Source organism: Equus asinus, chromosome 7, assembly GCF_041296235.1.
Source record: "Equus asinus isolate D_3611 breed Donkey chromosome 7, EquAss-T2T_v2, whole genome shotgun sequence".
Taxonomy (NCBI): domain Eukaryota; kingdom Metazoa; phylum Chordata; class Mammalia; order Perissodactyla; family Equidae; genus Equus; species Equus asinus.
Genome location: NC_091796.1, coordinates 83119453 through 83135459, shown reverse-complemented (window position 1 = coordinate 83135459; position 16007 = coordinate 83119453). Strand labels below are relative to the sequence as shown.

Below are 16007 nucleotides of genomic sequence, written 5' to 3'. Positions count from 1 at the left end.
TCCCTTATCTATTTACCTCATGAGATCACTGAGCAGAACAAATAAGGTAGTATGTGAAAGACCCAGGATGACAAACTAAAATGCACCACAAATGTGAGCTGCTGTAGTGGGGATACTGCACCAGATAGCTGCCAAGAGCCTCCTAACATTGAAGTTATTAACTGTACGTTGAGGCAAGAAAGAACTTTAAATAGGACCTAAACTTACAAAGTCAAGATTTGGTAGGCAAAAGAGAGAAAACATTAACACGATAGAAAAAAGGGAAGCAGAAAATCTGTTTCATGAAGTGTTAAGAATGTACTTCTCTGATAGCAAATTAGTCACCAGATCTAAAATGCAATGCTCCATCCAGGAGATAAGTAGGAATTCAAATCAAGAAAATACACACATGCCAAATAAATCAAGACTACAAATGTATTTGTAATCACTGACAGTATAACTGAATATCATTGAATCATGACATTAAATACAGTGCTTACTTAGTTCTTTTGCTCTGAGGACCCTGTGGACTCAGCTCTCACTGGGAATGAACTCAGGTTCTACTCCCCCAGTTACATGATCCTGAGCACGTTACCCAGTCCTCTCAGTCCCAGTTTGTAAGGAGTAAATGGAGGGTATGAACCTGCCAAGTTCACAGGTTGTTGAGAAGACCCTATGAAATAATGCATGGAAGGCCTCTGGCAAGGCTTCTGGGACCCAGAGGAATTCATGTCAATTGCCTCTAATTAATTAGCTTTGACTGTGGATGGAGTTTTGTGCCATGTAGTTTTCAGAATTATAAACTTGAGGAACAAATAAAAGATATTTTGTTTTCAAATGCTGAAATTAAGTTTAAATTAAAAATGATGTAGATCCATTGACACTGAGGTGAAAAACTAAGTAATGTACTGATAAGTGGAAAAAGCAAGTTGTAAGACAATATACTCAGTATGATCCCATTTTTATGACATATATTTTAAAAATTATCTCCAGATGGTGGAATTAGGTGACTTTTACTTTTTTCAACTAGTTTTCTGCACTGTCTTAATGTTTTATAGAGTATTCTACTACAGTTTTCAATTGGAAAAAAATCTGATTGAAAATGTTTTTCTATAGCAAAATTATTATTTAGGTCAACCTGGGAAGAAAAATATACTTTTACAAACTTGGAAAAATGAATTTAACACTTTTTAAAAGGTAAAGAGAAAAACTTTAGAAATACTAGTAAATTTTTCTGTGTGCTTTTCTAAATAAAAAGGTGGTTCAGACAAAAGAAAAACACCTCCCAAATTGAGGAAAATATAAAGGATATTTAAGCTCCACGGGGGCAGAGATTTTGTGTTATATTCACTGCTGTAAGCACAGAGCGGGAACTTCATAAATGTTTGCTGAACAAATGGATAAAATAAAAGTCCTATTTACCCTTACATTAAATTTCACTGCCTTATTTTATTAGAATATTGGCTTATTCATCTTTATCTCCAACAGATAGTATATTATGTAACAAAGAGAAGTTACCAATTCAGTTATTTGTCAAATAAACGAAAAGCAAAAAAAGATAAATAAATTTAATAAATATCATTTTTGAAGCTGAAAAGTCAGTAAGAAATTGATAAGTGTTATTCTAAAACACTACATTTATCCTGGACTATGATCTCTACATAGAGCATAAAAGCAGTCACATTAAAGAAATGGGCCACGTTACCATTTCTAGATTTCATTACGTCATGTCTAATAAGTGAACAACACTAACATTATTAACTGTATACCAGGAATGTACACAAATTAGAAGTATAAAGAGAATATAAAAATTGTATAAATGAAGGTTTTTATACCATCAAGGCCTACTCAGCCTAAATCAACAAAAAAGCCAAACCAAACCAAAAAAAGGCAGACCTACCTTGGGCCTCTTGGACCTTCCAAGTAACTGCTTCTAGGAGGATCTGGAAGCAGTCCACCTGACCTCACTGGCATGTCCTTGACTGCAGTGATTGGCTGAGACGGAGCAGCCGAAGACTCCCCAAGTCCTTGCTCAGATGACAATGAACCGTATGGCAGAGCAGATTTGCTCATAGGAGCTTTAGAATTCACTTGTTCTGATGGGCCAATAGCTGACTGCAATGGAGGATGGTAAGTGGAGGGTGGGGCTGAACCAAAAGACACAGGAGTGGGAAGCAGTGCTGGTCTAGGTTTCTCTGGAACTTGTGAACTCTGAGAACCAGAGGCTGGTGGAACTGGGGCTGTTGTTAACTGAGGAGGCATCCCCTGTGGAACCCCAGGGGGAGGTATTCCTGGAGGAGGTGTGGCTGAAGACAATGGTGGGAGGGGCAAGACAGGTGGAGGTGCCGTTGAAGACAGAGATGGTGGGGGAAGAACTGGTGGTGGCCCTGCAGAAGAGAGGGAAGGTGGGGGAAGAACTGGTGGTGGCCCTGTTGAAGAGAGAGATGGAGGCATCACAGGTGGGGGCACAGAGGTTGGTAGGGAAGGTGGCATCACAGGTGGGGGCATGCCAGGTGGTGGCACTGAAGCAGGTAGGGCAGGGGGCATCACTGGTGGTGGCAATGATGGAGGCAATACCGGAGGGGGCATTGTTGGTAGAGGTGGAGGCATCTGAGAATATGGAACAAAAGGAGGTGGCATAGACATGTTCCCCATATACTGGTTCTTCATGTTCTGAAATGAATTGACTTTCTCCTGGAGATAGTTCTGAGTGGCTTTCATATGTCCCTGCCATGTTTTCCACTGTTTCTCATACTCCTGAAGCTGATCTTTATGAGGATAAGAATGGAGCTGTTCCTCCCACAGCTGAAACTCTCTCTCCCATTCTTGGTAGAGATGTTGAAACTGTTGCTGCTGCATCTCATAATGCCGCAGCTGCACATCTACAGACATGGTCTACAAATAAAGGGATAAAAATTATTTCAAGACATTCATATAAGAGAATCATAAGTTAAAATATTAATGAATCAAGGGCATTTGAAGTCGTGGGACACTAAAACACTAAAGAATTCGGGAGGCTAAGGATAAGCTTGTTAAATCCTTTTAACAATGATCATTCTTCTTTCTTCCTTTGACTTATTTATGAAAGTTATCACGGAGTTGAAAAAAATCAACCAAACACTAAAGCAAATACCTATCTCAGCAATAAGTATTTTTCAAGCTTTTAACTATGGATCATTTTACAAACTTAAAAAATGATCTATTATTATAGATATATAGACACAAGTCTATATCTCAAAGATAGAAGACAAAGAAGTATTTAAGTCATTTCATCTTTTATGGTGTATTTGCTTAGGTATTTTGTGGTGGTTGCTTTGATCTTTTTAGTGGATTTTTCCTTGTCTGTTACTGTAGTGGTCTGTAGTTAAAACATAGGTTAACTCGAAGCTACATAAGAATCCCTGGTTCTTAAATCCCTTAGCAGCGGTATCTAACATCTGCCTAGGCTGACATGATCAGAAGACTCCACTATACCTGCCTCTCCCCAAGAGCGTTTCCATAATACCACACTTCCCAAGCCCCCAGGTAATGTGGGAAACATTGCAAAACATTTAATTGTCAACATTTGATATCCTTCCTCTTCTCACTTAAATCTCTTCCAGTAATAAGAAATTCTTTAAACATCTTGGGGCAACTTCCCATGAGTCAGCTGAGGAAGCACTCGCCTGCATATGTGGTGGCTGCTGTATAATCTGCTGGTACTGCTGCAAGATCTGCTGTAACTGAGTGTGCTTCTGCATTATTCCCTGATACTGGAAGCCGACTCGATGTTGCTGGTGCTGCTGCCAGTGTGCTGCTGCAGCCTGCAACTGCTTTAATCTGGCATCTTCTTCTGGGTCCTCAGACTAAAGATAAAAGAGAAGATACATTTTTATGCAGGTCATAAAACAGCAACCAAATTAATAAGAAACTGAATATTTTATATGAAGTACTGTTTTGTATTATAAAATCCAGAATTCCTACAACTCTGGCTGGTTGAGAAAAGCTATTCTATATTTAGATAACATATCTAGCTTTATTTATACTTTGATCATGGATACTAATACAAAGGAGTTTGTTAATTCCATAGTCTTCACTGGACTAACAAATCTCACTCTTCCTAAACAGGACACTATTTCCCCGACAAAGTAATCTACAGTTACTATCCTTTTCACTCTATGAGAAATCTCTTTCTTATTCACTTTCCACCAATGGACTACAGTGTAATCACTATGGTTCAATAGTTTCCACATAAGGCTCTTGGGGGAACAATGACCTTTGGACCAACGTGAGAACTTTCCTTGTGCAGTCAGTATACTAAGCAACAAGGATTATCACATTTAATGCTTCAACAGCTCTATGAGATAGCTACTATTTGAATATACCCAATTTGCAATGAGGAAATTGAAGCACAGAATGATTAACTAAGCTGCTGAGAGTCACTACCAACAAGTGGCAGTCCCTGGATTACGGCCTGGGCAGTCTGACAATACAAACTGAAGCTCTTAACTATCGCCTTGAAGTGCCAATATGAAAACACCCTGGCATCCCTTTAGTGCTTATACTCAATTTAGAGGAGTGTCTAATTCTTCACTCTCACTTAAACTATGAAAAAATGCCTTTTCTAAACATGGTAAGGCATGCGTCTGATTATTCCATAAACGGAATTTTCCATGTTCTTAAAACATGAAAATATATATCCATTTATGACAAAGGTGTATATAAATGAATCAGGAAAAAAGCTGAATAATTTAATAAACACCAACAATTAATTTTATGGTTACCTGGGGTTCTTCGGGTGGGAGAGGAGGTGCTACCTCCTCATTAGGAGGTGGTAACGGGGGCTCCTCAGACGGAGGGGGTTCTGGTACTTGACTGGTGGCAGGTACCGTAACTTCTTCTTTTACTGGCTCGGGTGCATCCTTTGCTACAACAGGACCCTTTTTGTGCCCCGGCAAATGCACTTTTGTCCTCTGCTGCAAACTAAGCAGGTGTTGTCGATACCAATACTGCTGCTGTTCCTACAACAGAAAGCATTTTTGAGAATTTTACTTGAAAATCCTGCATATCTACAACTTGGAGCTACATTTGTGTCTGTGTTCACGTGTGTATAAGTAAGAAAAGCCAAAGCTGGGTTGAGAAAGGCAAATAAGCAAACAAGATCTTTCAATTCCTCCCCTAAATTTATACATTTAAGTTAAACCATACATGTTAATTCAACATATTTCTCTACTCTCTTAAAACACATGCTTTTGGAGGTGATAGCAGTCTTTCTGATAAAAGATCAGAGTAAATCCTTTCAGTATTCACAGCTACCTGTTTTTAACCTGTCTTCAGTTGCTTCGGATTTATCCATGGAGGTCTTATAATTAATGAACATAACCCAACAGTCCTACCTCTTCTCTCTCTGCCAGCACTCTTCCCTCTTTTAAATACCTGTTGTATCACTAGTCTAGCCATACCCAAGTATATATGCATAAAAGAGAATATACCGTTTTAAAATGCTTTCTATTTATTTTAAAAGTCTCACTTTGCCTTCCAAATTATACTGTAATTTAATTTTCTGGAACCTTGTATTGTGCTTCCACTTTTAAAAATCGTAAGTTTAACATGGAACAAAATTAGAAAATACAGCCAAGGGCCAGCCATGTGGCTTAGTGGCTAAAGTTATGCATGCTCCACTTCAGCAGCCCAGGTTCTCCAGGTTCAGATCCCGGGCACAGATCTACTCCACTCATCAGCCACGCCGTGGAGGCATTCCACATACAAAGTAGAGGAAGACTGGCACAGATGTTAGGCAGGGCTAATCTTCCTCAAGCGAAAAGAAAGAGGAAGATTGGCAATAGATTAGCTCAGGATGAATCCTCACCAAAAAGAAAGAAAGAAAGAAAATATAGCTGATCCTCCTTATTTATGGGATTCTGTACTTGTAGATATCCCTACTTGCCAACATATATTTCTGACTCCAATCAATACTCAGGGCGCTTTGGCAGTCATTTCTAGACATGCATACAGCAGTGAAAAATTGGAGTTGCCTGACCTGCATGTCCCCTGAGGGAGAACAGGGCCATGCCCTGCCTTTTTATGTAGCTGTCATACTGTAAGTGTCCTTTTCATGGTCTACTTAGGACCACATTTTCCACATTTCTATGTTTTTTCATTGGTGATTTTAACATTTAAAATGGCCCCAAGCATAGCGCTCAAGTGCTACGTAGTTTTCCTAAGTGCAAGAAGGCTGTGATGTGCTTTACTGAGAAATATGTGTTAGATAAGCTTCCTTCAGGCACGTATTACAGTGCTGCTGGCCAAGAGTTCAATGTTAACAAGTCAACAATATATATTAAATAAGCTGCCTTTAAACAGAAACATGCATAAAACACGGTTACATATTGATTTGTTGCTGAAAATGTGACCAGAGGCTCACAGGAACCTGACCCTGTATTTCCCCTAGGAGCAGTGGTTCAGTAGTCACTAATTCATACTCCTGGTGACTTTATAGAACATAAATACCTCAAATAAAGAGAATCAACTGTACAAATAAGCAATAACTAATTAATTAAAATCAATAAACAAGTCTTACCACTCAGAAATAACTATAGGATCTTCATTATCCCAGTATTCATTATGTAATCCCTATGGTTACAAGGTTGTATAAGGAAAAAATAGTTGTCATAACACTAAAATATTCACTAATGAACTACCCTATGGACTTCTATAGTTAACAACAGCACATATTTCTACTACAATTATAAGGACGCAGGATTTTATGAAAGTGATGTTGGAGAACTCTGGAACTCACTACTGATAGCTGAGGATCTAGCAGAAGTCCTCCCAGTTAATAACCAAAAAGAATTTTTATGATAGAAACTGCAAAAGAGAATAATATGAATATTTAAGGTTGAAAACTAGTCCCCAGGAAAACTGATAAATCCCTAAAATGTTTTTTCAATATATCCAAAAACAAAATAAAAGATGATACATAATGTTGCCATATAATTTTGTCATAAAAATTATAGTAAAGAAATCCAATCTATACTTTATTTATTCTTTGTTCATTCTAAGACTCAGCTGTTCTTCATGATTTTGAGCTTTTTTCGAGATTTTGTCCTAAATCAAAATTTTTTATTTTTCACAATAAACTTTTGGTCCCTACATTAAATGGATTCATTTTACTTTTGTTCACTGGGATTCATTATCTTTGGATAAGCAGGATTTCCTATACTGTTAATATTTTACTGTATATCCTCTCCAATTTTCCACATGTAAACAGATGCATAAAATATACATCATACTCTTGTCTCACGAAATATACTTTTTGTTATCTTTTTTTCCCATGCATAGAATGTAACCTTCTTGGGAGAGAGATCTTATGCTTTTCTTATACCCTATCTGGTGCTTAAGCATAGTGTTGGAACACACAGTAGGATGTCAATAAACGGTTGTTGATCAACTGAGGACTTCCCTTCTAGGACACTCATTTCTATGACTTGAAACTTGCTCCAATTCACTGAGAAAAAAAATGCCATCTAACTAACTCCATCTTGAAGTTTGGGTCATGACTGGTTCTTTTTTGTTTATCATACATATAATCTTTGGCTAATCATCAGTAATCATAGAATTACTTTTACTGTTCAACATAAAAAAACAGCACACTGACCATAACAGTCAATGACGTAGTATTAAAACATTTTCAATTTTCTTCCATTATTTTATGAAAGTACTGAAAATAGCAACAAGTTTATCTTTCAGCTTAAAAAAATTAATAAACTCAGTCTCTTTCAAGTAAAAGTTAAAAGTTTCTTTTTTTAAATTGCTTTGAAAGCATCACTAAAAGATACAAACATGCAAACTGTCTATCACAAACTAGAAGCCAATGGCTACAGACAGGAAGACCGCACACGTCCAGATTCTTTATCGATTTGCACCCACTTTATTCTCATACTTCCCATCTTTGTCTTAGACCTAGTCTAGGGTGAAGAATCTTGGTAGGAGCTCAAGTACTTGTTGTGATACTTGCAATATGCACCATAGGTCGTTTTCTATTTACTATGAACCCAATAGCAGGAACCAGATCTAATTCAATCCTAGGACTAGGCTTCAGCACATTTTTAAAGCTCTAAAAATGAATAACGATGACATCATTCAGAAATGTCCTCAGTGACCCCAAGAAGGGTGATTTATCTCTATTTTAGAAAGGAATTAAACCTGCCTGGACTTGCTAATGAAGGTGAACTTCATATAGTTAGTTCACAGGTCAAGGAAAGTCATAGCATGTGACATTCAAAAAGAGACTGAATGAAGGGAGTAAAAAGGATATAAGAACTATTTTTCACAAATATCATTACGAAAAAAGGTGCTAATTTATTTAGTAAGAACTTACTGACCACTTGCCATAGGTACAGCGATAAACTAGGTACTAATTGATTTTCCAAGTAGGAAAATATAAAGGAGGAGGGTAGGGGAGAGAGAGGGTGTGTGTGACAAGTGAACGTGTGGGATATTTTAAAGACTAATTTTGAAGGTTGCCTTTCCCATCCAGGTTGATTATTGCAAATGCCTGTAACACTAAATGTTCCATGTCATATATCCTAAAAGTGAGGGAGAGGGGGAACCTGGTAAAATAATGAATTGGATTTTCATTTTAAAAATTTATTTAAAATATATTTACTTTCTTTCTTTTTGGTGAGGAAGATTGGCCCTGAGCTAACATCTGTTGCCAATCTTCCTCTCTTTGCATAAGGAAGATTGTCGCTGAGCTAACGTCTGTGCCAGTCCTCCTCTATTTTGTACATGGTATGCTGCCATAGCACAGTTTGATGAACGGTGTGTAGGTCCACACCCAGGATCTGGGCTCGTAAACCCTGGGCCGCCGGAGCAGATCGCACAAACTTAACCATCACTATGCCACCAGGCTTGAGGTTCACATCCTACTCCAGAAATTAAGGTCACCAGATAATCTTAGTCCCATCTTAAAAAATAAAACTCCTTTACTTCACCTCTTCCTCCAGCTCCTGCCCTCATTCTCTTTCTCTCTCCTTCAGTCAAACTTCTTGAAAGAGTTGTCTATACTCACCATCCCCATCTCCTCACCTTCCATCACTCCTCAAATCAATGCAATATGGCTTCAATCACTATGAAACTGCTCCTGCCAAGGTCAACAATAATCTACATGTCAGTAAATGCAAAAGAGAACTCACAGTCTTTATCTTGCTTGACCTCTCAGCAGTACATGACACAGCTGACCGCTCCATCCTTCTAGAAACAATCTTCTCTTCACTTCTGTGGCACTGCACTGTCCTGATTTTTCATCTGTTTGGCCTTTCTTCCGTTGGTTCCCTTAGATATTGTGATTCTATGGGGCAAGGCTCAATGTCCTTTAACCTCTATTCTTACTCTACACACACTCCTCAGGAGACTTCATCTATTTCTGTGCCTTCAAATACCATTTTTATGCTGATGACTCACAAGTCTATCATGTCTCCCAGATCTCACTTCTAGACTCGACTTGTATCTAACTTCCAATTGTACATCTCCATTTGGAATCTTATATCTCAAGGACCTCAAATTCAGTACATATGTCTAAAATTTAACTCATCATTTTCCCTTCATTCTCAGACCTGTTCTTCCTCCTCCTCTAGGTTTTCCTATTTTATTAGTAAATGGGATCACAATCCACCCAGTGGCTTATCCCAGAAACCCAGAATCATCCTTGACGCCTCCCTCTCCACTACTACTCAATCTCTAATTGGATTCTAGCGCCTAAATATTTCTCCAGTCTTTCCAATCTATCTCCACTATCACCATCCAAGTCCAAGCCACTGTTCTCTCTTGCCTGGATCATTCTATTAACCCTTCTCTCTAAATCACTCTTGCTCCTTTCAATTCCACGCTCCCCAGTGCATGCAGACTGAGCTTCAGAAAGGTCAATCTGTAACACTGCCTGTGTAAAATCCTTCAATGGCTTCCCACTGCCCTTAGGATAAAGTCCTCATAGACCCTCCCTGATCTGGTTTGTGCCTATCATTCTCACCCTGAGCTTTAAGTTTTACTGAACTTAATTCTTTCAAGTCTATCTGGTTAATTCCTACCCATTCTTCAGGTTTCACTTGGGAGGCCTCTTCAATTAGGTTAGAGCTCCCAGCTATATTCAATCATTTAAAAAAGTATTTGTTCTTCACCTAATAGGTGCTAGACCCTGAACAAGGCACTGTGAATACAACAGTGAGCTAAAAAAAGCTTTTCCTTGTTTCCTTGTGGAACAAACTAGTGATATTTTATATTTTATAATCCCACAGCATCCTGTGCTTCTCTTAATTACTTATTAAGTGTCTTTTTCCCCCCATTGGAACAAGTCAATGAGGGAGGTACCATATCTATCTTGTCCATCATTGCAACTCCAGTACTAAGCACAGTACTTGGCACATGGCTGTGATGCAATAAATACATGAACATTAAATGACTAAAAACTCTAATCAAAGTCAACAGCTTTACCTTATTAAGTTTTGAGAATAAAAGGATAAATAAAATCACAATTCATGAAAAAAGACTACTATGCACTTTACCTAGTCCTTTAAACACACAGAAAAGTTAATTCTTCAAAAAAGACATATTCCGTTAAATCAACAATGCTTTACTCTACAAATAGAAATTAAATGGAAGAATATCAAGTATTTATCGTGTCTTTCCTATACTAACTGTATGGCCAATCAAATAGTCCTGGTTCATGAATGAAAGTTTCTCTGTACAGAATTCCATATAGTAAATGTAGAAGAAATGGCAGAAAAAAATCACCATAGTGCAACCACTTAAAGAAGAAATAATTGACTCTGGCAAAGATCATCGATGGATGAACCACTAGCTCAAACATCAGACGCAAGATTAATGAGCAGCTTTACAGTGGAGGGACCAGACTGTCACCTCCTGATCAATCTCAGCACCACTCACAAACAGTGGGACAACCAGGCATTGCGCGCCTCCTCATGGGCTGCAAATGAAGAAAACAGCACTACCTCGATTATGAAGTATACTTGCCAAAAAAAGGCGAACTTAAATCTAAGAAGCTGTCAGAGTTAACTTCTAGTTTACGAAAAACACGGAAGAGAGAGGAACAAGTCAAATGACACCATGAGACAGCAGACAAATCCAGAATGTGGGACATTCTACAGGACAACTGACACAGATTTTTCATCAAGTTCAATGGCATGGGGTAGAAAAAGAGAATAGGAGAGAGTGATCTAAATCAGGAGTTCTCAACTGAGGATGATTTTTACCTCTGGGGGATATTTGGCAGTGTCTGGAAACAGTTTTGGTTGTCACCAGTGGGAGTACCACTGGCATCTAGTAGGTAGAGGCCAGAGTTGCTACTAAACATCCTATAATGCACAAGACAGCCCCCCAACAAAGAATTATTCTGCCCAAAAATGTCTATACTGGATTCCGATTTGAACCAACAAAACATCATTGACTCCACGGGGAAATTTTAACATGGAAGATAGCAAGAAATTATTTTTAGTTCCATCAGTATGATGAGACAGCAGGGGAAATCTGAACAGACTGGGTATTAGATGATACAAAGAAACTGCTGTTAATTTTGTTAGGTGTTATAATGTATTTACCTAAGAAAAGATTCTTTTTTTTTTAAAGATGTCTAATTAAGAACGTAGGAATGATATGACATGAGATCTAAGATTCACTTTAAAATATTTCCTGAGAACAACAAAAAAGGCCTACGTGAAGTAAATACGACAAAATCTTGATAGCTGCTTTTTGGGGTTTTTTGCCGAGGAAGATTAGCCCTGAGCTAACATCCGTGCCAGTCTTCCTCCGCTTTATATGTGGGTCGCTGCCTCAGCATTGCTGATGAGTGGCATAGGTCCATGCCTGGGATCCTCACCTGTGAAGCCAGGATGCTGAAGGGGAGCACACCCAATTTAACCACTACTATGGGGCCGGCCCTTGATAGTTGTTGAATCTGAATGATGAGTATGTCGGAGGAATCATACCATTATCTCTATTTTTGTGTGTTTAAAATCTTTCACCATAAAAATTTTTAATGACATACCCCCAAATTAAATATGAATCAAAGAATAATGAATATGCAAAAAGGTTGTCAGAGATTGGCACTGGCATGAAGAAAATGTTTATCATCCAGTCAACTAACTATCCTAAGTCTGACAACTCTTCTATCTTATTCAACAAATCTTTGTGGAGAGCCTATAATTTGCAAGGCACTGTCCTAGGTGCTACAGGAGATAAAAAGATGAGTGAGTTAGTCCTGGTCTGCAAAGGACTTACAACCTGAACAGAACCAAACCAAATAGGTGAGTTCAGGCACAGCTTCATGGAGACCCTGACATATGAGATGTGCCTTGAAAGCAATACAACATTAAGAGGAGAGAGAGTGCTGAAGAAGTTGGGATGAATTCTAGACAGAAGTAAGGAAGCCTAAACAGGCTTAGAAGGCCCTTCCTGATCAGGCCGGTTCACACCTCCTAAGCCTCATCTTCCACCACTTTCTTTCTGGCTCTCATGAAAGAACTGGAAGCACTGAATATTCAAAGCACTAAAATAAGTTCACTATAGACAAGGGTACAAAGGCAGAAAAGCAAAAGCAGTGTTCTTTGCATTTCTGTTAAGGACTGGTCTGATTCCCTCTCCCCGCCAAAAAACAACTCCCTTGTCTAAAACGCCAGAAAAACAATCTAGTGGAGATGAGGACACAAATGTCATATTTTGGCTTGGACCAACTCTGACAGTGTTTGACAACAAAAGCACTGGAAATTTCAGAGTAGGGTGGGAAGAGGAACAGAAATTCTGTCTCCATAACAAAGGAATCTGGGGGAAATAACCTGGTAAGGTGGTGGTCTGGTGTAAGCCAAAAGAATCACTTATTCTACTGTTTTACCCCAGCATCTCAAGTGTTTTCTCCTGTTCTTAATTTCTAACGCCAAACCACGGCAAAATGAGAATACTGCATCCCTTTCTTTCGGAATTCTTTTTTTTTTTTTAAAAAGATTTTATTTTTTCCTTTTTCTCCTCAAAGCCCCCCCCGGTACATAGTTGTTTATTCCTCATTGTGGGTCCTTCTAGTTGTGGCATGTGGGACGCTGCCTCAGCGTGGTTTGATGAGCAGTGCCATGTCCGAGCCCAGGATTCGAACCAATGAAACACTGGGCCGCCTGCAGTGGAGCGTGCGAACTTAACCACTCGGCCACGGGTCCAGCCCCCGGAATTCTTTTATATCTAAATCTGAGCTTGTAGATGAAAAGATTGTTTCTTTCATTATGGACCCTTAGGTAGACTAGTAATTGCTGGAAGTGTATATTTTAAGAAATTATAACAAATGATTTATTCCACTTTAGCTCTATCTTCTTTTTTAAGGGAAAAATTCATTTATTACTGTTACCCTATCAACTTTTGACTGTTCTGTGGGAAGTTATCACTTCAAACAGAAGTTTAGAGGAATGGCTCTCTCATGAATGAAGAGATATCACAAACTTTTTTTTACTTTGGCCAAATTCCAAGGCTATTTATTACTCTGGAGTGAATGGTAACAATACAATGCAGCAAACTGGGTATGTCTCAAAGCTATCTTTAAGTGCTGTGAGAAAAGGATGTATGGGTCAACTTATTAAATGACCAACAGACTCCCAAAAGAGTCAAATGTGTAGACACTCCTCTATGTATTGCATAGGTATCTATAAGCATAATTAGGATTCTCCTGATAAGAACAAGATTTCCATCCTTCATTCGCTGAGACCTCTTAATTCAGGAAGCTGACAGCTATCAGCGGCCCTTAAATAATTTTTTTAAAGAAGCTAACTGGTCATAAGGTTTATATGCATTTCAAGTGTCAGTCCTTTGAGAAGTTTCTTTTTTATGCTGCTTCTCAAACGGAAATTTTAGTTTAAATACAATTTTAAAACAAAGCCCTTTGCAACAGCAAGAAAACCAAAGAATGTATCTGAGAAGTAACTCTTGAGCCACCCCACAACTCTGTGGTGCCTAGAAACATCTTCAAACACTGCTCTTTTAATAATCCACCTTTAGCTAATTAAAAAGTTGGGATGTCAGACCTCTGAATCTTATGGAATCCTTTGGAGTGTAAATTAGCTAGTCATTGTGTGTTGGAATTAGGCTAAGCACTGGTTAGAGCCCTGAGGCCTGCTCACTTAGGGTCCTCTAGGTGAAGATGCCGCTCAGGCAGATGCTTTCTTACCTGTGGAGTCATCGTAGAGGGATCCGGCTCAGGGGCAGCTTGCTGCTGTTCAGCACTCTTGTTCTTGGCCCCACTCTCCAAAGGCTCTTGCTGGACAGTTGTCTTATTCCCAGAAGGGATGGACGGTGGTGGTGGAGCTAGTAGCTGGGATTTAGAATGGCCTTGGGAGGGGCGGGAAGGAGATGCCTGAGAAGACGGCAAGTAGGGCTGGGAATGGCTCAAATAGGATTGCGAGGAGGAGGAAGAGGAAGAATAAGAAGGGGTGGGCGCCAGGTAGGATTGAGAAGGTGGGGACTGAGAAGGGGACGGCTGAGCAGGAGGCAGGTAGGGCTGAGACGAGGCCGGGGGGTAGTACGAAGGTGGCGGTTGAGGCGGGGGCATGTAAGATTGAGACGGGGGCATATAAGACCCCGGCGGTACAGGTGGCGATTCAGGGGGGGAATCCAGCTCCATGGGAACCAAACCAGGAGGCCCGTCTCGCTGGTGGTGGAGCATCTGGTGTTTGTACTGCTGCTGCTTCTGATAGCTGAGGGCCGGACCAGGTGGCGGGGGCATCGGTGGCGGCGGTGGCTGCCAGTCCCCATAGCCGCCCCCCGGCATCACCGGCGGGGGCGGCAGGGGGGGCGGAGGAAGGTGATGGGGCTGGAGCACGCACTGCATCTGCTTCTGGTGCATCTGCTGCAGCTGCTGGAGCTGCGCCAGGTGCTGCTCGCGGAAGCTCATGAAGCCCGAGGAGGAGGGGGCCGCGGGAGTCGTCGAGCTCGAGTACCCCGGCCCCGGCGAGGCCTCAGGAAGGGCCACCGGCGGCGGCGGCGGGACCGGCGGCGGCGGATAGTGGCTGCTCCCGCCATACCGGCCCCAATTTGGGTACATAGCGGAGAAGAAGGCGCAGGGCTCGTCCCGGCGCCGTTACTCGTCGCAACCGACCTCCAGGAGCTGCGGCGGCGACGGCGACAACCGGAACTCGCGGCGCCTACAGGCCCCGGAGCGTGTAAACGGAGCGCGCCAGTGCGCCGGCGCTCCCGAGCTGGGCCCGCGACCGGCAAGGCGGGGACGGTCCTGCGGCGACTACGCCTGCGCAGTAGCCACCGAGAGGAGAACAAAGGCGAGATAGAGCGGCCCTTCGCTTGGCAACTCTCTGTTGCCATCTTCCTTCAGGTTGGGATAATGTAGGTGCGAGTAGACTGTTCTCATAGAACCGAGGAACCATAGAGTCTCACAGCTGAAGCGGGTGGTAGAGATCTTATCGCTCCACGGCTTCATTTTTGAATGAAAAAAAAAAAAAAGGTTCCATTCACAATAGCAACAATCGCAACAACAACAACAAAAACCATGAAACAAGTAGGAATAACTCTAATAAGAAATATGTAGAATTCATACGAAGAAAACTACAGAACCATACAGAATCATATCCAACTGGGATAAAATTAGACAGGCAGTAATGAAGAGCCTTACCATGGTCCTGAATGAAAAGAGGAAAAATTGTGATGTCAGTTTTTATCAAATTAAATGAATAGACTTTATTCAAGTCTACAAAAAAGTCTGGGAACAAATCTGTGAAGATTAGAGACCTATTTTGACGACAGAATTTAAGACTACACGGATTTCTGCAGGCATATAAAAGGTAAAGTCTGCGGTTATTGTAAAAGAGGAGAAATGGAATTCTTTAAAATAATTCAACACATAAAAACTCATGTTGGAGAATCTCAGCTAAAGCAAAGACAGCAAAGACCAGATACAAAGATTGTCTAGAGAGGACGACCTGGAAAATAATCCAATCTCTCAGCATAAAACTAAACATGAACTCCTTTGGCTTGAGTGAATCACTGAA

The 16007-nt window shown here is 40.4% G+C and overlaps 1 protein-coding gene across 2 annotated transcripts in view; it reads right to left on the bottom strand.

Moving 5' to 3' along the window:
- The window catches only part of YLPM1 (YLP motif containing 1), a 62714-nt gene extending 47478 nt beyond the window's left edge, over positions 1 to 15236 (bottom strand). For both annotated transcript variants that reach the window (XR_011504678.1, XM_014835690.3), the window contains exons 1-4: positions 14177 to 15236; positions 4743 to 4979; positions 3645 to 3824; positions 1880 to 2874 (exon numbers count right to left, since the gene is read on the bottom strand). Coding sequence is in view for 1 of the 2 variants with exons in the window: in XM_014835690.3 (XP_014691176.1) it covers positions 1880 to 2874; positions 3645 to 3824; positions 4743 to 4979; positions 14177 to 15049 (2285 nt within the window). In the remaining variant the exon portion in view is untranslated. The remainder of the gene's footprint in view (positions 1 to 1879; positions 2875 to 3644; positions 3825 to 4742; positions 4980 to 14176) is intronic.
- Between the last annotated feature and the right edge of the window lie 771 nt (positions 15237 to 16007).